Consider the following 21,657-nt stretch of genomic DNA (forward strand, 5'->3'; position numbering starts at 1 on the left):
TCCCCAAACACACCATAGACCCTGGTGCTGGGAGAGCAGGAGTTGAAACGGCATTTATTGGTGGGTTCTCTAATGGTGTCTCTACCAGCCATTGCTTTTTTTGAATCATTTCTCACCTACCTGCAAGCTCTGGAGAGCAGCCACAGGAATTCTCTATAAAGGCAGGCTGTACGCATGGAGGGGAGAAAACTGATAGACATGACACACACCTAATCTTTTCATAGGTTCTCCAAGTATCCTCTGTACAATTTAGATAATGTACATTTTGCTCTGCCTTGGAACTTCTACCACTGCAAGGGAGAGAAGAGAATCTGACTCTACAGGATTATTAAGAACATTTTTGTTTTGTAGGAAAAGAGGAAAATCCCAAAGGCTTTCCAAACATACATTTGGGATAAGAGCTGTAGGTTCCCATCTTTTTAATGCATCCTCACTTTCTGGCTGGCTCTCTCCAGAAGCTAAGTCCAGGTGGAATCTGACAGCTTGCTAACCCCAGTCTTTTGGAAAGTTTCTTTGTAATTCCTTTCCCTTTAAGCTGCTTTGCTTGTGCTTACCTACCCCCTGGGGCTCACAGAGTACAAGCAGCCTCCCTCAGAGACCAGTGCCTACATTATTCCAAAGACTGCCTGAAGAGAAACGTTCATGCAGTAAGCCCGTATCACCCACACCACAAGCACATTCCTTCCATGACATACAGGGCTCCATCAATCTGGACTCAAAAAATTCAGAGCTAGTTATACATTCTCCAGAAGCCTTCAGCTACCAATCCCAAACATGCTTGAAAGTGCATAAAATAAATGCGAAGCCTCTACTCCCAACGTGCCCCAGAAGCCAGCATGATTCTTCACAGGCTGTCCACACCTAGTCACGGCAAGTGTCCCAGGAAACTAATTCAATTTTTAGTTTTATTAAGGAAGGTGTTTTAATTGGAGGATGAATGAGCTGAGCTGAAGCTGGCTAGAAATTACATTTCAACAAACAACAGTGCTTACAGCACAGAGCTCAGAAATTAGAAAACACAGAACCAGAATGTAAACACTGAGCAACCACAAGGCAAAAGTATTTTTACTCTGAGCAAATACAAGAAATGCTGGAGCATGAGGCCTTCATTAACTATGCACTGTCTGTCAAAGTACAATGCTGCTGAAATCCATAGCAGTACTAGCAAGCAAGGGTAGTAGGTCATTGCTTTTTGCCCACAATTCCTGTGAATGTGCATAGCAAAAAACTGCAATTAAACACACTGAAGACTGAGCACACCTCAGCAATGCAGGAGGGTGAAGTTGCTTCACAAATCCCTCAAAACTTTTTTGGTGTAATGTCTGTAAAGGAGCTGCAATCAGAAACTGATCAATTACCCGAAGTACCACTTTAAAAGTGTGTAAAAAGGCTAAAATAGCACTGACAGCTTTTCAGAACAGCTGAAGGAATCACTTAATGATACATATTTGTTCTTTTCACTTGAAAAAGTCTATAAATTGCTTCATCAATATGTACAGGAATGCAAGGAACAGAGCTGCAAGGTGCTAACAAACAAACAGTAGCGAACAATCCGCACCAAGTCCCTTCATCCTCTGAACGGCAGTGACCCTCTGCAACCAACAACTTGGGGCAAAACTGACAACCAGTTGCTGTGATTTTGGGAGCAATAAGTGCTTGAAGTTTTCAGCCAGCACGAAGTGGATTTAGCAATTATTCCACAGCAATGTTTGAAGAGGAGCAGTGGTAACCGTGTTGGAAGAGCACTTACTCCACAGCAGTTACCCAATCAGAAAGCAGGTCACATCTCGTTAGCTGGATCATATACATTAAACGTCACAGATTCTCCATGGCTTAGCTGACAATTCAGGCATGTGTGGTTTATTTTATGATAACCTCGTGTTCCCTTAAACAAACACAATACAACAAACAGATCAACCTGAGATCCTTTACCATGCTTCATGGCACGAATTTGGCAGGTATTTGCCTCTATATGAAGCTACTCGCTACAAAAGATGAATACTTTTTAAAAGTGTTTTCAGGGCACCACTAGTAAACTACTATGAAAAATTGCAGTACCAAGAATGTTTGCTGCACAAACACAGGCACATGGGCAAAAATCCAGCCTGATTCAGTTCACACACTTTTCAACCGACCAAAAAGTGTGCTTCATTTAACCATGTAAATAACAAGATGAAGCCTCCACTATATTTTTTTACTTTAAGTGACAAAAGTATTTCCCCTTGCCATTCTGCATATTCTTTGTGGTGGCTGATCTGGATTTAGAAGCCAGAGTATAAAAACCACTAACACATTATACAAAGCATAATCAACAGTGACTGTAGTTTACATTACTGGGTACTTTTGACAGCTATATGATAAAGTCGTGAACCGATCATCTCTCTTGCTAAAAGCAACTCAGTCTAAATGTAAACATGAATTTCTCTTGTCGGTCGTCCTGAACATGTGTTCTTTAAGTGCAGACTAGGAATAAGTTTCTAAAACTCTGCTCCTGTTGTCTGTTGCCATTCATTTTCAATTTTAACGAGTTCACAAAGCAAATCCAGAGAAAGGTTCATCTCTCCCACTAAACCTGCAACATTTCTGAATCAATTTTGTGCAAAAGCTCAAACGGTACCTTGCAATATTATAGCTGCAAACAACACACTAAGGCAAAGAAATTTCCTGAGAGCAGCATTATAATCAATCCTGAAGTGCTGTACTGTAATTTCAAGATTTCAGCCTAAGCTGGTATCTCCTCAAAGAGTTGCTCTGCGTGGAAACATAATGAGGGATTACCCAATTAAACTACTAAATTAATTAGGGTTCGTGCCTGCATATACTGTACTGCCTAGTGGGACGCTTCAGCTGGAATTCGGGCTGAAACCTACCACGGTCCATGCACAGGAAAACACGGCTGGGGGACTTACCTCCGTCCGCGACTGCAGCCTCTTGTTCATTTCATATATTCGGTACTCTGGTTGCACCATGTATGGTGTGTGTCTCCTATAAAATGGGCCAAAAGGAGAAGAATAGAAAGGGTCATGTGGTGTGCTGGACATCTTGCCTGCTTGCAGCGATTCAAGCTACACAGAGTATCATCAACATCCATACAGAGCACATGGGCTGTGTGTTCTTCACAGTACAAAGTAGCGGCGCGCACACACACACACACATCCAGGCTGCACGCACTGGCTGGGAACTGCTGTGGGAGCCGCTATAGCAGGAGGAGGGAAGGCGGGGGGGGGGGGGACGGGGGACGGGGGGGGACGCTCGGGCTCCAGACGGAGACTGGAGAGCTTCAGGCACCGCCGCTCGGCTTTAAAGCAGCAGTTGCTGGAAGGGTCATTTCCTGTCCGCGCTGCAGACTAGTTCAAAAATATAATTCTCCCCTCCGCCTGACAGGGGTCTGAGCTTTGGGGCTGATTTTTCCCAGCCAGGCCCCCTCAGGAACCTGGCAGCAGGCTCGTTAGCATATAGGTGGTTTTAAAGCTGCCTGAGCCAATCCCCCTCCGCACGGAGCTCGCTCGGGCAGTGCCGGGGCCGGGATTACCGCACAGCGCACCGACACAGCCCGCCGCGGACCCGCCGCCTCGCCCGCTCCCAGGTCGTGCCCTCCTCTGCCTGCTCCGAAAGCTTGTGCCGGGCTACCGGGGCTTCGGCAGCCCTCACCGCGCTGTTGGGGTGGTGTGTGGGGTGAATGCACCTCACATCAGCAGTCTGGGGGGGGACGGGAGGGCGGGCGGCGGTGGGGACGGGGAGCGGGAGCCGGCACAAAGAAACAGCCTCCGTCCTTTGCACTTCACACAATGGGGAGCTGGCAAATGCTGGTAAGAGAAACCTCCGGCAAGATGTGAAAACACAAAAGAGCCGGGTGGGAGAACGAGCCCCCCGAACAACCGCTGGCAGCCCCGTTTCCGCCGGGTTGGGAGCATGTGTTCATGAACCGTCTTAAACACAGCCGTGGGGCTGTAGGGTGGCCACGGCCAGGTGGGAGCCGGTCCGTACTCCAGGACCATTGCTCCGCATAAATCCTGTAGCGCTTCGGGAACCTTGCAGAGGAAATATGTCTAAAACTGGGGGGGGGGACGAGAGGCGTCCGAAGGAGGAGAGAAAGGCAGAGGGGAAGTAGTCACCCTTCGGAGGTGAAGGATGAACTTTATCTGTTGAATCATACTTGCAGGAAAGTGCTGGGAGAGGAGACCACGTGAACGAAAAGTCCTCTAAATCCAGAGGAAACAAAATGGGCTCATCCGCTCCGTGAGGAAGTGCGAGGTTTTAGAGGGGAGCCTTCAAATTACCTGTACAAAAAAGCCCTTGAAACAAGGCTGTCTTTAGACACAGCTGTAAAGTATCCGGCACTATTTACAGTACTGAATAAATGTAAAAACAACAATAAACAGCGCTGAATTAATCTCTCATGTAAATTCATTCAAGCAAATGGAACCACTCTAGGAACAGATTTAGTTAACTAATATGATTAAGAGAATAACAATCAGCCACAGTCACAGCAGCTCTCAGCTGGGATGCCTTGCAGGAGCACTGTGGGGTCACCCATTTCACAGATGGGGAAACCAAGGCACACGCCATTGCATTTCCTAAATTGATATAAGAATCCTGAAACATACTTGAGCATGATATGGCTTCATCCACTGCCAAAAAATTAATTCAAACCCAACTGAATGCAGGAATATCTTAAGGCAGATACTGAAAATTGTAGTTTTCACTGGCATTTATCTAAATCTGCAAAACACTGGGTTCCCTTCTCAGGAGACCTTAGTACCTTCCAGTACCGAAAGGGGCCTGCAGGAGATCAAGAGAGGGGCTTTTGGAAGAGCATGTAGGGATAGGACAAGGGGGAATGGCTTTAAACCGAAAGAGGGGAGATTTAGATGAGATCAGGAAAAAGTTCTTTCCTGTGAGGGTGGTGAGGCACTGCCACAGCTTTCCTAGAGAAGCTGTGGATGCCCCATCCCTGGAAGTGTTCAAGGCCAGATTGGACGGGGCTTGGAGCAATGTGGTGTAGTGGAAGGTGTGCGTGCCCATGGCAGGAGTGGTGGAACTGGATGATCTTTGAGGTCCTTTCTAACCCAATCCATTCTGCAATTCTATGATTCTATGATAAAATACAGAAATTGATCATTTCATTCTACTGACCACTGGTCTGGATCGCTATTTATCTTAGATGAACCAGTTGCTGTTTAGCTACACAATTTCTGTACATTGTTATGGAATCAGTTTCCACAGGAAGTGACAAGTTGAGCTGTTTTATGGACTTCCCACAGATTCTGTCACTAAACACCAAAACAACAGATAATACATGGGTATTCCATTCCTATCTTTAAATGCTCCCCAGTTATGGAGCAACTCTTACGTTGTCACACCAGTACCATCACAGGAGGTGCCCGAGTTCAGTAAATAGCATGTACAGCATTTGGCTCAGTAGTGCTGCAGTGACAGTGACGGTGCTCTGGCAGCATTCACTGGCCACATGAGAAGCCTGTACCTAGGAGAAAAGTTCCCTGCATCTTCCTGGTGTTTTAAGAGATCCCAGCAAGACTTACCTTAAATCCTAAACCAAAATGACCCCAAAATTACGCAATTGCACACTAATATACACTATTTTTGTAACTGAAGTACCACCCATAATGTTACGGATTTTACTTTGTTTGCAAAGCAAATCCAAAGTATAACATACTTGCCCAAAAAACATATTTGACTGCTTTTTGTCAGTTAAAATAGTGGAATTTGGCATAGCCTGAAGATTCAATCTGTTATAAGGACTTTTTGCTAGGCTAAAATTCACTGTTTCAGGAAGTTAAACATGGCAATAACATTACCGTATTTCCTTGAGGCTGGGATGGGTGGAAGGCAGAGGTTGCTTTAAAGTTACTTTAAAAAAGAAGGACAAACTAGGAGTACTGGAAGTGAATGATTTGCTTCCATGCTTGGGAACCGTAGACGCTCCTCCCCACCTCAGATAGGAGCTTCTGTGTACGGGTCTAGTGCAAAGCAAAAATATGCTGTGAATTTTTAATAATTCCCATTGATTAACTGGCAAATTACAGCACACCTACAGCCCACCGGCAAGAACCAAGTCCCAGGGCAGGAACCTGCTAATTACAGGCTCCAGCAGCACTTCCAGTTGCCTGTTATCATCTAGACTAGTGTGATGCGCAGAACAGTAAAACAGAAGGCAGAATCAAAGGCAAGGAGAGTTACAGGGATCCTGACAGTGTCATCTTGTTTCCCACTTGGATCTGCCACATTTGATGTTTCATGTGCTCCCCCAGAGTGCCAGCTAGGGGTGAGCAGGCAGCTCTGTGCCTGGGCTTCTCCAAAGATCCACGCCACTGGCATCAAACTACCTGAAGTGGCTCTGGGGTCAAAGGCAAATATCTGATCCAAGATTTAGGACAATCAATACATTCTTTAATCTGGAAAGTGAGTTTAACGTGAGCAGAGGAAAAAAGAGGTAAACTAGAGGAAGAGACTAGTTAGTCTTCCCAGATCTGAAAATCAGAGTATGTTTGTAGCTGTTGTGTGCATGGCTACAAACAGGTGATAGAACGGCATGTGCAGAATTGCATTTACCTGGGTGTATGCACGTGCAAATACCACAGTGCCTCAAAGCGGAGAGCCTCACTCCAGCATTCAGTGCATGGAAAGGAGGGACTGTGATGCCACTTTTGTTACCCAGTCCTGAAACCTCTGCATCTCAGCCAGCCCTTGCATGAATGCTGCAGGTGAACACCAGAGCAGAGAGGCAACAGGACAGAGGCCTACAATTCCCAATTGAGGAAGGGAAGCTGGGTCACAGTGTGCCGTCAGACCCCACCCGCTAAGACAGAGCATGTTTCATGTCCCTCTGCCCAGGCACAAATCACACAGGCCTCTGACACCTCAAGGAGGCTCAAGACATGGTGCACTGAGCTGGCTGATGTCTGGGTGCTGGATTGCCCTCTCCTGGGCAGAAACAGAAGGACCCACGTTAAGTCAAGGACTCCACTCTGACTGCTCTGGAGGACAATTTCTCTTCATTTCAGGGTGAAGTGTGGAAGGGTGCAGGTTCTCTTCCTCTGCACCCCCCACCAGTGTGAAACCCACAGTGCCTACTAGTACCCAAGATGTGTTACAATAGAAAGACCAAAAGCCTACAGCAGAAACTACCTCCAGGACACAAGCAGGGAACGAGAAGATATGAACCGGAGCGGTTTGTTCATCTGTCTCTGCTGTTTGTGCTGTCACAGGCGATCAGCTGCTGCCTTCTCATTGTGACTATTGAGCCCCTGGCACAAGGGTTTCACACAGCCTCCACTGGGAAGGCACCCACACTGCCCACTGTCATGGCACCAAGCATCATCAACATTGCCAAAAACGCCACACATAACCTAGGCATGGCCCTCGCTTTGCCAAGCTGACAGTTGAAATAGCTCTGAAGGCTGCGCTATTTTTAATAACCACTTAGTAATAATAATAATAATGCAGAAAAGAGATACAGCTGTAAATAGGTGTAATTGCTGTATTTATCCCTGGTATGCGTTGACTGTTCAGTCTCTGTCAGTAATCAGGTTTACAAGGATACATTTAAGGTGGTTTGTAGCTGTTGAAAAGACAAGGGAGACTGGTTTTAGTTAGACACCCAGCAAATGAAGAGCTAAAACCTAGAGGTACTTGAAATGAGATTTCTTGAGAACACTCAGGAAAACACTAATTGCTTGAAAAACTAAAAACAAAACTACCTTTTTGAACTGTCCTTTGTTTATACAAAAGCCAGATGGCATTGAAGACTTTTAATGGAATGACCTTAGGTAAGAGAACAAAGCTGTTTTCCTGTGAATGCTCATGAGTGACTAAATGAAATTTGTTTATTGAAAGTTGGGGTGACAGTGAAGAAGCACCAGCATTACCCCATCATCTGTAATATATGTTCAACTGCTAAGCTTAAACACAGGATTTTGACAGGTTTCAGAACTGAATACTGCCATTAATTTCTGCAGCTATAGAATGCAGTGTACCAGATGCTTGCAATTTATAAGAAATCTAGAAGCTGTAATTTGTTTGCATTAAATATTAATATATTGAAATAAAAAACATATACCGGAAAACACTGCCTTTTCACAGACATTTGTGGACAGGAAACTAAATAAATCTGTTTAATCCATTGTTAAAAATATTTGCTGGGCTCATATATGCTTCCAGGCTTTTTCCATGTAGGCTACATTGGTTTTCTCAGCCATGATAATTGTCCTTTTCTGTCATTAACATGACTATTTTTTACCAGAAAGGTTTTTTCAGAAATCTGTAAGTGGGGCCCACAAAAACAACCGTGTTGCAGAGTTTACAGTGCAGCAAGAAGGGTCCGCATGTTCTAACTGCTTCAGGCTTTCTGCAACCTCAAATCTACCTTGCATAAATTACATATAATGATAATTCGATACATATGGCGATTCTAAGAATTCTCTTCACCTATTTAGTGCTAGTGGACTAGAGTTATAGCTCGAGCATTCACCAGTGTTGCTAGAAGTACCTCTGAATAGATGATAACACAAACGGGATTTCAGATACTTTTCAGTTCTGCAGTGTATACAATATCTTACTATGCAGTCAAAATGGATATTAAATTTTGTCTTGGAACTTCATGAATGCTGAGCTGAATGCAGTCTTGAGGAGCCTGCCCACCTCTGACCAAGCAGTCTGTCTGCTTTACCCATATAGTACATGCACAGCACCTGCAGCAGACAGAGCTGGGGAAGAAAACATGAGACAGACTCAAAGTGGTGCGAATCATTTCTTGGTGTTACACTGATGGGTCTTCTAAACATAGCAAGATACAGAGTACAAACTGACTGACCATCTCTTCAATTAAGCTGTGGCAAGCAGGTATTGGGTGTGTTTTAAGTGTCCTCCTCTTGTACTTAATGCAGAGGAGATACTGGTCTGTAGGAGTTCACAGCTGTGGTCTGCCACTTCAGCTTGCAAGAGACTTCAAGCACTTTGCTCCTCACTGTGCTGTCAGTGTGCACCCTGACTGGACAGCATACACGGGAGGCCTCTACTTACCCTGCACCAGACCTTGGAACTGTAACTACGAAGTACATTGTGACCATGTCAGAAAGGATTTTTTTCAATGGATATTGCTCCGTGAGGTGTAGGGAGGAGGTGATGAGATCCCAAGTGTGAAATAGTCAGACCTTGACCTCCAGGGACGTTTTGCTGGGCTGCAGTAACCTCAGGATGCCAATTGACAGAACCAGATCATCTTCCAGACTAGTAAAATGTTAAAAGTACTTCCTATACCTTGGTTTTGTTGACTCTGAGGACATCACAGAGGCTGCTTTCCAGAATCCAGCAGCTTCAAGAATCTTTCTTGTTTTGCTCCATCTTGCTCTTGTTTCTGTGTTCACTCTATTTCTCCCATTTTCCTTCATAACATTCATACCTGCCTGTGGCCCCTTTTGAACTATGGAGTTCTTTTTGTATGAATCATTCCTAAACATCTGCCTTGGTAGCTTCCCACCCTACACGGTTTTGAGGGTTTTTTTTCCCTACTCCCATGTATGCTTCCGAGGTTTGGGAAGAAAAGGAATCACTGGAAGAAAGGAAATGCTGGAAAGTGTTATTTGAAGCAACCGAGAGTCTTCACCCAAAGAACTCAACAAGTTTAGCTGAGTGTGTTTTCCCTGAAGAAAGCTTGAAGAACTGATGCTGAGGATGGTGAATCCAGAGCAGTCAAGCAGGGGAAAGAAAGGGATGAAATTCCTGTCATTTGCCTCTTGCAGCCGTCTCCCTGCGGCTGAGGAGGAAAACAGCCTTCAGCGGCACAGAAGACAGTGCTGCGGTTTATAGCACTGGCAGACAGCCAAAGGCAAAAAATAAAAAATCCAAAGCAGTGGTGGGGGAGGCGACAGGAGCAGGCTGTGGTCTGGGAGACTGACCCTCCAGTGAAAAACAAGGCAGGGACATAGGGGCCAGAAGAGTCCGAGCCGCCCCAATACATTAGTTTCCCTTACAGACAAGAGGAATGAGAATTAAAAGCTGGTGGCGGTCCCTCAGCTCTAACGTATTAACCAATGTTATTCAAATTTTCTTAAGTCTATCTCAGTCCAAAGCAAGAATCATTATAACCACCCCTCAACACAGCAAGCAATAACCAACACCTGACTTCAACACAATCTTTAAGCAACACTTCCTCTTTTCCTCCTTGCCGTCACAAATACATGGCAGCATAGACTGCCTGTGACAGATTACACACTGGGCCTCAGAAAGAAAACAGATGCTTGAGTATGAACAATAGGTGCTCATTTTTGGCTAGCATTTCCCCCAGAAGTTCTAGTCCCTACCTGGAAAAGCTTAATATCCCTTCTACATGCACAGCTTTACCATACTGATCTACCTGTTACACACCTCACCCACTGCTCAACTTTCAGCATATTTCAATTAGTTGAAAGCTTACTTTTTAAAGGACTCAACTGGGAGCACTCAGCTTTGGAGGCATTTCAGCTGAGTGCTAATTAGCAACTAGCTGACTGTCAACTTTTCTTCTTCGAAGAGAGGGAAGGGTTGGTGATTCCCTTCTGAATTACCTGGCAATCAAATACATGTTGAAATTTATTCATTAACTTATAATAATCATCCCTAGCACTTCTTTGGCAATTTTCATCTTCAAAGCGCTTTATAAACATTCATAAAGAGAGTGTGGTGATTAGCACTATGACAAAACTCTGCAATGGGTCTCTCTCCCCATTTTACAGGTGGAGAAGGTATAGGAGCGATGAATGACAGAGGAAGTCAGTGGCAGGAATGTAGTTCTACCTCAGTTATACCTTACAGTATTTGGATCTTGCACAGCACAGACACATATACTAAGCAGAACAAGTGATGGACAGATAGGAGAAATGATATGAAAGGGAATGATGGGTGCAGAAATTCTGTGCCTGGTACCAGGGTAGGATTAATTTGTCACCAATTTGCATCCTGTAATTAGGCCTTTATCACATAACTGGGCCAAGGTCCCACCAAAGCCTATACTGCATTCACCTTGTTGCTTTGAACCAACAGGTATGCCTTACTACAAAATATGCAGAGGCAACTCTGTTTAATTTACTCATTTTTTTTAAACAAAGTCAGAACCAATAGTGGAAAGAAATACATGTTGGAAAATACTATTTCCCACACAGATTATGCTAAAGTCTTTTATTTCATGTTTCTAACTCATTCTTCATTCTTTATAAAGATTTGATCTTAAGCGCAAACCCTTGCAGTTGCAAAACACAAGCCAATACTTGCCAGGAAGTGAAAGCATGCTGAATATGATCCGATGAGTTTCTGGGTATCACTGTCACAGATACCTTGTACACTGTTGCAGATTGTACACTCAGTACATGAAAAAAGTTCAGTTACTTGTATACATGTTTTGTAGGCACAATATGTTTTTTAATTTGGCCTTTAAAATTTAAGTATATGTTATTGATTTAAATTTTGTACTTTGAAATGTTACCATGCTCTGCAGTGCTTGAATTTTGCCAAGGCCTTGTACAGCTGCATAAATGTGACTGAAATAACCAGGAGTTTTGCTTGGAAAATCTGATTATGCTGCAAGAGCAAAATGTTCCAGCTCATGAGGGCGAAAGACTGGCTGTGCCTCTCCTTTCAGTGAATAATGATTTTTCGTGGAAAAATAGAGTCTAAGCAAAATATACACTGAATAAATCTTTATCTCTTCTATGTCATAAATTCTGTTCATTCTACATCTCATACCTTCCAGGCATGATACTCAGTGTCCTATATCCAAACAGTGACCAGAAATGTGACCATGTATCTAATTCAGTGTTTGGAACCCACCACACGCATCTTAAGCATGTCCAACATGCACATATTGCAGAAAGCATGGAAAGATGCTGACATCTCTGGAGAAGCTGCAGATCTAAGCTCCCTCTGAGCTGTAACTCAGCCCACATGAGGAGCTGCTGCCTCTCATGGAGACAGGACACCACCAACCAGCTGCTCAATGGCAGCAGCTGCATCTCCCAGCTTCTGCTCTCATCACTAGCTCTGATTTTTTATTCTAAGAGTGCATTCTGCTCTCTGCTGTCTGTTGTCTTCTCAGCACCATCCCATCGCACAGATTCTGCAGCCAGGCACACCCATTCATGCTTGGTGTATTAACAGCCTGCAGTTTCAATGGCAGCACGTTTTTTGTATGAGTACAACAGCTTGTGGAACTTTATGTACATTTGTCCGTACGTCTTTGCTTGTGAAGTCTGAAGTTTGAAGGTTATTGATTAGAAAGCTTTATTTCTAATTAGAGAAAGAGAAAAAACCTCCAGCATACTTTATTTCTGCCTGACACTGTACCCAGAAGAGAACTGGCACAACATAGTCTGCAGCAAGCCGTCTTCAGTGCAAGCAGCCTAATAAACATTGCCTTGATTTCAACATCTGGTTCATATTAAATAAAACTACAGATGTGAATCCAATGGAGATAGAAATTTTGGAGGGAACATAAAAGGTTTTAAATTAACCAGCAAGACATTTGTGTTAATTTGCAAAAGCAAAAAAGCAAGTAAAATTACCGCAGGACCAGCAGCCAAACCTCCCTGTGTCTGATCTGGAAAGGGCAGTACAACAATGCTGGTTATTTTAAAACCACCTCATCCTTAACCTGATATGAAATTTCAGACTGAGTTCAGGCATGACAATTCTAACTCACAACATTCTAGGCTTATGCATTTTTAAACTTCAGATTTGGGGGAGAAGGATGAATGAATAGTGTATGAAAAGGGATATTTACTCAGCTAACAAATTATGAACATAATAAGGACAATTACAGGGCTGTTTTACATTGAGAGCATGACCACCAAATTTTTTCTTAAGTATTTCATGTATATACATACATTATAATTGCACCCCATCTAGTAATGTGTGTTATGTAGAAATCAAAACAGAGGAGGTGTTCACACGCCTTCAGTTAAGTCTACACTGACATTTGCCATTAAAAAAAAAAAATTAAATCCAGTCATGTCACATTTTGATGAACTGAGATTAGATTTTCAGAACTTCTTTCCATTATGGGACAGACCAAAGTGCTGCCAGCCATACCTATGCTCACTTAGTTTTCTGGTGGAGTAATAAAAAAACACAATGGGATGGGGGTGTCAGGATTAGTACATAACCAGTCAATGTAAGCAAGTTTAAGGAGGTTTTCTCCTTGCTGCTACTATTCCCTTTGCAGGGTAGATGGCAGGCAGTTTCTGTATGATCTGCAGTCACACCTCCATTTTGCAGCTCAGGTTTTCTAAATAGTTTCAGGGAGTACATATGATTGCAAACAAGTCAAAGGCAATAATAGTTTTTTGAAGTATTCCATATTTAAGTTTCACTTTTATTAACCGGTACAGAGGAAACACTTTAAAATAAAGTTCCCATGTTGAAAACTTGTCCAGACTAATTTCTATATGTTTACTTGCTGTTACCTCTTTCACACTTCCCAGAAGGTCTCAATTGTAAATGTATTCACTGTGGCGTAATTTTAAGCCTTTGCTACTTTGGATACTCTAAAATCCAAACTCACATTAATTTCCTTCTTTCAAAACAATCAAATTGAGTCACATTGGGAAAATCTTACTGTATTTCTGGTCTGAAGCAAAAGCAGGTGCCTGCCACTTCAGGGAAAATGCAAGGTTTTACAAAGACATATATTGCACTTGTCCTTACACTCTCAGAGTGTGGCAATGAGGCCATAATATAAAAAAGGAGAGACCCCTCTGCCTCTTCTTCAGAACTTTTTATTTACATCTGTTTGGTTTCTTCGTGCATCTCCCACAACCATTCTTCAAAGAGATTGTTCATTGAGATGAAGAGGCAAGAGTTGAGCATGAGGTGGGAGACTGGGATAGCAAGTTAAGGGACTGTACTAGCTATTTCTCAGATTTTTACAGTATATGATGGTGTTAAATGAAGTTTAACAACCAAAAATTTAAGTTAATGGTGTTTCCTGTAAGAAACCAGGAGCATATATTGTGCATACAGCTTGACATCATTTAGTGCTAATTTCAGAATGGCATTTCCATAGGCATATTGTGCTCAAATCATATTCTGCCGTTCCTACACATATCATAAGAGCATCAGATCAGTGGAATCTGTCAGTGCATATGAAGGCAGATGATGCACTCCCCAGTGTGTCTTGTAGCACTGGTTGTCCAGCTGTCCAAACTGATGTCTCTGAAGTCAGACATGGCAGCTCATGCAGCTGGGTCTTCTGCTGGCAGTGAGCTAAAGACGTAAAGGGACAGACAGCATGCTGTTGCCTTTGCAACACAGGGTTAGAAAATCACTGCACCCATGGTTCATAGGAAGTCAAGGCTCACCCATGGGATCTTGAAATGCAACTGACCTGCAGTTTAGACGTAATCCTCATCATACATTGGTTGATACTAATAACTACGTACAGCAATGGACCACAGTTAGGGACCGGCTGTTTCACAAGGGTTGGACAGTATAGTTCAATTCAGCCAAAGACATCAATACAAAGGCATTTATTTTACTAAATTCTAATGAAGCTTCCTTTTCACCATCATCCTGCCCCTCAGTCGTTATTCTCTCAATCCAAACTCAACTTTTTCTTTTCCTTTCATTCTGTTCAGTTCCCCCTAATAGCCCATTCCTTACATCTTATCCTGAACCAGAATATTTCTATCTTCACTTCAATTTCAGATATTTCTGAAACACCTACTAACTTTCCCTGCCACTGTTTTTAGACCTCTCCTCCTACCCAACATCTACTTCATTTCAACACTGTTCCTCCATCCGTCACCAACATTTACTCATCTTTCTTCAGCCCCTTGATAAGTCTCAGCAATTCTGGCAAGATGCTAGGGGAAGCTGCCGCACACAACCCTTGTTTGGTCACAGCAGCCCAGTGATGTACTGTGCGTCATCAATCCCACAGAAACCCTCTAGTACATAAAATATGGCAATGGCAGCCAGCCCAGAAGAAACTATCGAATCTGCTGATATTCTGCCAGGGTTTCATGGGAGATCAGGAAAGGTAAAAGGGAGTTCGTGGGAAATCAGAGAGATAAGCAACTTGGAATCATATGAAAATCAATGCAGCCAGTCAAAAAAGAGCTGGCTTTTTTGTTTTGTTTTGTTTCTGGCTTTGAAAAGGCAGTGATTTAGGACAGAATATTTTTATTTTATAGGAAAGCAAAGTGCTGCAGGTTAAAGTTTGATATTAGGTTCACTGTCAATGTGAAGATATACTGAAAGTTTACTGCTACTGTGATCAATCATCTGAATTCAGGTCACAGTTCCTTGAAATATGTATTCAAGACTTAGATGCAGTCAGAGGAAAGAGAAGAGGCAGTAGTGTTCACAATCACAACATGATCTGTGTGGCTTGTAGTCATCCCCATTTAACCCAGAGTTATGTCCATTCAGGTGCTCAACCAACTCCTCTTCTACTATTAAGCCAAGTAGGTTAGAGCCTTCCGTTTCTCATGAATACAGAAGCTTAGTGATTTTTAGTTTTTTAGGATATAAAAGCATGTGGTGCCACATCCTGAGAATTGATCCTAATTTTAGTTACCTTAAATAATGCTCAAATATTGTTCAGGTTTTTAATTTTGTTTTTACTTTTATCATGACTTCATCTAAATCAAGGATTTAATATCTTAAATTCAAAAGATCATTTAACAATATTACCAGAACTAACCTAGAGTCTTGGATGAGTTTCAGACAAACATATGAAGTTTGAGTTAAAAATCCTGCCTTTACAGATTTCCTATTCTTGCTGAAAACTGGACAAAGAGAACCAAAATAAAAATGGGAACACTTCCATCAAGTAATTAAACCCAAAGGAGACTGCATAGTTTAAGAACAATATGTGGCATAAGAAACTTTTCTTTTGACTGTTGCAAGGCATTAGTTTCTTTTGATTCCAGGTACACGTTTCTCAGCTGTCCTAGGCCTACTTCAAGGTGCAGGTTTCTAAAGGATGTTTTATGGCTAGGCTACAAAGTCCTGCTTCAGCTGCAGAAGGTCAAATGCTGGCAATTGCAAAGCAGAAGACAGGCCACAATGCAGTTTTCGTTTACTCTGGTCCTTGCTAGCTGCTCTACAGGACAAGATGAGTTCTGCCAGTCAGCTTAGACAGACTGTATTTACAACTGCCATTTTATACAGGTAACCACTAATTTTACATCCACAGTCATTCATTTTCACAATTCTGGGTTCAAGGAAGCACTTCTATTTTCCTGTCTTCTGCAACAAACAATGTGCATATCTCACAGCCAGCAGTCTGCATTTTAACTACTCATAACTCAGTTCTGAGAGTTATGAACCTTTAATAAATCACATCTTGTAGAGCAATGTCCAAATGCAGACATTTAAATACATGTTATTGAAAGTTAGTCTCCATTACACTAAGCAACATATTCCCAGCCAATGCACTATGTATTACCTGATGACTTTATCAGAAGGTCTTTGTAAGAGCATGTTTAAACATCAGGTCAGCAGTACCTTTCCTATAGCTATCTTTCTGTACTCCTTGGTTTTGGGTTGTCTTGTTTTGGTTTGGTTTTGTTTTGATTTGGTTTTAATCTGGTAATAAAACACAGTCAAACAGCAGAAGCTTGGTGTCTTCATCTTAGCCAGCTGTCACTTGGACACTGAATTATGCTCCTTCTTCTATGCTCTGCTTTTGGCTCTGTCCTGACAGAAGGACAGAATGATGCCCTCTTAAATATTAAGCTATAACCTAGTGTTTAGGGCACACCCCTAGGAACCAGTGTATGGACATGTGAGCCCCTTAAGCAGAAGAGAGAAAAATTTAGGTTTCCTACTTTGTAACGGTAGAGCAAATCGTATAAACAACGGGTGGAGGCAGTACCACTCCTTATTTGTGGGGAGACAGTGGGACAGTGAAACACATACCAAGAGAGTGTTGAATGTAATAATCAAAACCAACAGTGGTATACAATAGACCACCCAAAACACAGCTGCAATAGCTTTTCAGCTCTGCCATGGAAACAATGAATAGAAACAACAAGCAGAATAGTTTTGAAAATAGCATTTCTACTTTTCAAAGTAGAATTTTAAACTTTGAACCAACCAGGATAGTATTTAGGATATTTTTGCAGTTATAATTTTTGCTGCATGAGGTCAACTCTGCTAACAGCACTGGAGAGGCGTAGACCCTAACAAAGTGATAGGTTGGGATGCTGTGTAGGAGTTAGGTATGTTACAGAAGCTGCTTTAACTGGATATTTCCTGGTATTTAAAGAATTGCATTCAGAGGTTAATGGCTGTCAATACTTCATCAGAACAACCACCATTTTATATCATACAGAGATTATTACTTAGAAAAATTACATTAATTTAGTTTTGAACTTTTTCAATTTTCATTCTGCTCTCGAAATAATGAGCTTCCTGGTAGCAAAACCACTTTATTTCCAAGCCAAATCTGTAAAACTGTGACCAGAGTAGCTTAGAAGCATTTCCCTAGCAGACCTTGAAAGGTGTGTTAGACATGTGCAGAGAAAAGGTCCAGTTGATCTGCACCCTGAGAGAAACACAGGGTGATCATAGTTCAGGTTTCCAGAGAACCTGTGACTCTGACCACGATCCCATGGGGTGGCCTGCAGGGCCACCTCCTTCCAACTGTTGCTGAGTATCAGTACCCAGGATTTTCTTACCATAGGGGAAGGTTCTCAAGAGAGCATATTCATACCTGGCTATCTCTTCATCAGCACAGTATGCCTCTCAAGTGGAAGCATCTCTTGTAAGGCAGATGAATTCCCCTGTTTTATGTATATATATAAAAAAAAAAAAAGGGTATAAATGCTTCTGGTTTGTGTACAGGCTCCAAAACATAGAAGATTATGGCTAAAATTTAGGAATTCCTCAAGTTTGGAGTGCCTCAGTGATTAGATGCCCAGCTTCAAGTACCTAGGTTTTGATTTCACTGAGCTGTTGCTCATCTGCAACTCCTTCAGATTTCACCTACCATGAGAACTATCAGTGCTTCAGATACCTTTGCCCTGATTTTCAGAAGTAGAGCCAAGGAAGAAATTATTTTTCTATCTATCCCCACTCCAGGTTGGAGGAAACATTTGGAAGCATTAGGCAGAAAGACTGTCACCATAGGAAATGAATGGGTAGTCAAATCCTTTGCCTAAAAGTGTAAAGGCCTGAGGTGCAAGTTTCAGGACTAGAAACTAGTTCTCTTCAGTTTTGGTGAGCCGTGTAACCACAAAAGACCATCTTCCATGCTGTCCTTTCTTTCAGCAAGAGCACTATGTACCTACTAACTTTGTCATAATGCTAGGGGGAGGGATCTTGATGCCAGCTTCATTCACTAAAATTCCAGGTTCCTTCTTTGAAAACCCAGCCCGAACCCCACATGAGGCAGAGACTCAAGTCAAAATTAGGCTGGAGAGAAGGGTGCTGAATCCCATCCTCAGTGGAGCTGCAGTGAGGATAGTCAGTGTTGAACAACTCAAGGAGGTTCAAGCTCTTTGCAAAATTTAAAGGCGTTTAATGATGTTTGGGGCAGGGAAAGGGAGAAGTAAAATACTAGTATGTGGTGTGACTTGTATGGCCAGTGTGTGGTGCTGTGAGTTTTAGGGACAACAAAGCTGAAGAAAAGAATTGTATGATAAATTATACATGTTTCTGTAATAATAGAAATCTATAGTAACATGGATTCAAAGAGGCACAGCATTTATTAACAAATACAAACTTTAATCAAAATGTAAAGGCATTTTTTCCACTTTAAGTAGAGGAAAAGGGAAAAAAAAAAAAAAAAGAGCTAGCTCTCTCCTAAACTTCTGTGCCCTCTCACCCCCAACATCTCAATCTCCACTGAGCACACATAGATCATGTCTGCCTGAGAAGGAAAATACACAGCCGTGCAACAGAAGAATTAAAATTAACAGATGAGTCCAAGGAACAAAACCAGCTAACAAATGTATCTTGTTAGGCTGCTGTCAGAGAACAAGATTTTTATCAGGAATGCTGTTTTTCAGAGGACACCAGGATAATTTCCTCCTAATAAATTTCCATCTTATTGAGAGCGGCTAACGTTCTGCCAGTTAGAGGGAATCTCCCAAGGGTACAGCTTATGCAGCTCTCTGACCACTGGGTTAGATGTATGCACACGTTTTAAAACCCAGTGAATACAGAGTGGCTCTAGAAGCGTGTTTGGGTATTTTTAAAAATACACAAGAGCGGAAGAAGTTTGCGTCCTTTAAAAAAAGATTCACTACTTTGTATATTGCTGTCTTTCCCCCTGAATTCAGAGGAAATGAGTGTGCATAATTCCACATTCCCTGGAAGGCAAAAGGAAAACATTGGTCTAAGTAGTTTGTGGTGCTGTTTTGTAATTTCCATGAATCAAAGCATATTTTTTTTTACTGCACCACCTATAATTTTTTATAAATCTCTCTCCTTTCCCTTTAAAAATACTTAGAAGGAAAAAAGAACTGTGTGTCATAGGGTATTAGCTGATTAGTTCATTCAAACAGTGCTAATTATAGGTTTAATTGCTTAAATGTGAAAGTCATTTATTTAAATTAGCTGCATCAAACATACAGTATGCTCAAAACCTGAAACGTTTTGGTACTGGGAACCAGGGTTATTTTCTGTAAACAGAACATGCAAAATATAAGATGAGAAACAATGTGCCTCTATGTACTGATCAGCAAACTCATTTAAACCCCAAAGTCCCTCCTCCCCTGCCTCTGGGGTCGGAGAACAGCCTCATTTGAACAATGACTAATGGAATGCACTGAAATGTGCGGAGGGTTGAAAGGAGAAATACTATTCAAGCCAACAAATTCATTTCATTTGTGATTTAGAGGGGCGCTGCACCTTTCCCCTGAACTCCTCCTGAGGAAGAATGAATAGGCATCTCAAGGTTATGTAAAAACGGGTATTTTGGGTGGAAAGCTATATTGGGTCTTAAAATAATAAATGAAGAAATAAATAAAGGTTTGTTATCATGTAAAAATACAGCAGGGAAAAGATGTTTGAGCCACAACGAAAAAGGTAGTCAGAGCTGTAGTGACTACAGCAATGACAGAAAGAGTATGCTTGTGAATTAAAAAATAAGCTGTATTAAACACTCAGTGTGAGAACTCTGATCAGCGTGCAGAAGATGGGCTCAGCTTTTTAAGCTGGGAAAGAAAAGAAAGGAAAAAAATGATGAGAATTTTAAAGAACAGAAAACATTAGATAATTAACATACTGAATAATGCCTGGCTGCCAATCCCTCCATCTTCCTGTGTTGACAAAGGAATGCATACATACATATAGATAGACGTTTATTTATGTAAGAAAGAATTTTTTTAAGGAACAAAGAAATTTGGAAGAGCTAGATTCCCCAGACATATCAGTTTTCATGTTCTGTATCTCTGTTCCATCAGTAATCAAGTTGTATCTGAATGTTATTGCATTTTTCTAACCCTTCCAGTTGATATTAAGCCCCAGTATTCTCAACAACATTATGGAAGTATACACAGCAGCAGTGGCAAAGTCTGGTGGATGCAGAAAGCTCCTCTTAATTTAATAAGGGGCTTTAAACCAAACGCTATGCACCATTGACTATGCAGGAAAGCTATTTTTTGCTGCAAAATTTCCCAGCTCATGAATATCCTTGTACGCTTCCCTGTGCACAGCCTCTATCCATGCCCCCTTTTCCTGCTGAGAGGGTCATATGGCCACAGGAGAGCCTGACCCCCTGTTTACATTTCACTCTGCAGATTACACAGTGAAGAATAATACTACAGCTGGTTACTGCTTACAATGATTTAATTAAAAAAAAAGAAAACCACAACACATTAAAAGCTGAATTTCTATAAATCCATCTGTCTCTGTGCCTCTTTCCTTTTCTCCACATGCAACTTGCCATTTATTATATACTTGTAAATTTACTATACTCATTCATTACAAGCTAGGAGCTTCCTTTTTGGATGGGGAAAATACTCCCAAATATGTCTCCCATGCTTAGGAGGCCTTTTGCTTCATACAATGCAGAGCCTTAACTTAGAAAGATTAGATAGTAAAACAAAAAATATTTGGAAAACATTATGGCCTTATTTAGGTAAGGAAAGTAAGGCAGGGAGAAGTTACAATCCTAACATCATGCAGCAGTTACAGAGGAAACAACATGCTCCCATACTGGAGGGTAAGGCAACAGTTTCATCTCTAATTTTTAGAGACCCCCACCCTCCTGACGCACAGAGGTAACCCCACAGAGAAGCAGGTTTGAGGATGTCTCAGCAAAAATGCAGCTAAACGTAATAACCTAAGCAAAAAAGTGCCCAAAGATAGTATACAAATTTAGAAAGGAAGTCCTGGGTAGATTTTGCCAAGATTAAATCTAAACTGAGTGGATTTCCAATGTGATCAGGGAACAGCATGTTAAGGGAGAGAGTTGGAGACATATCCTCAGGGGATTTATGTGGTTATACCTCCAGATGATCCCAGGCAGTTGGAAAATGAGATACAAAGGGCTCTATTCTGCCCTCATTTACACAGCACTTAACTCTGATTTTCATGCCATTTAAACAAGAATGTCATGTAAAGTGTCTTGATCATTGAAAATGGTGCCAAATACATATTCTCTCCTCAAGATTACTGCATGCAATTCAGATCATGGGACATTTACATGAGTAG

The 21,657-nt window shown here is 41.9% G+C and overlaps 1 protein-coding gene and 1 long non-coding RNA gene across 13 annotated transcripts in view; one reads left to right on the top strand and one right to left on the bottom strand.

The window, feature by feature from the left end:
* LDB2 (LIM domain binding 2) overlaps nucleotides 1-21,657 on the bottom strand; it is a 387,404-nt gene that overhangs the window by 219,845 nt on the left and 145,902 nt on the right. For 10 of the 12 annotated variants that reach the window (XM_061379722.1, XM_061379720.1, XM_061379721.1 and 7 more), the window contains exon 1: nucleotides 2,910-3,222. In XM_061379722.1, the coding sequence (XP_061235706.1) occupies nucleotides 2,910-3,041 (132 nt within the window). In that variant the 5' untranslated portion in view covers nucleotides 3,042-3,222. Of the gene's footprint in view, nucleotides 1-2,909; nucleotides 3,223-21,657 lie in introns of those variants that run through there. The other 2 variants (XM_061379724.1, XM_061379723.1) reach the window with 2 other exon arrangements.
* Nucleotides 3,540-4,393, top strand: LOC133226330 (uncharacterized). Its single transcript, XR_009729475.1, has 2 exons — nucleotides 3,540-3,675; nucleotides 4,163-4,393. It is a non-coding gene; the product is annotated as an uncharacterized LOC133226330 (long non-coding RNA).

The sequence above is a fragment of the Neopsephotus bourkii genome, unplaced genomic scaffold (assembly GCF_033783945.1).
Source record: "Neopsephotus bourkii isolate Nb327-2 ecotype Australia unplaced genomic scaffold, CSIRO-AGI_Nbou_v1 NB_1780, whole genome shotgun sequence".
In the NCBI taxonomy this organism is placed as follows: domain Eukaryota; kingdom Metazoa; phylum Chordata; class Aves; order Psittaciformes; family Psittacidae; genus Neopsephotus; species Neopsephotus bourkii.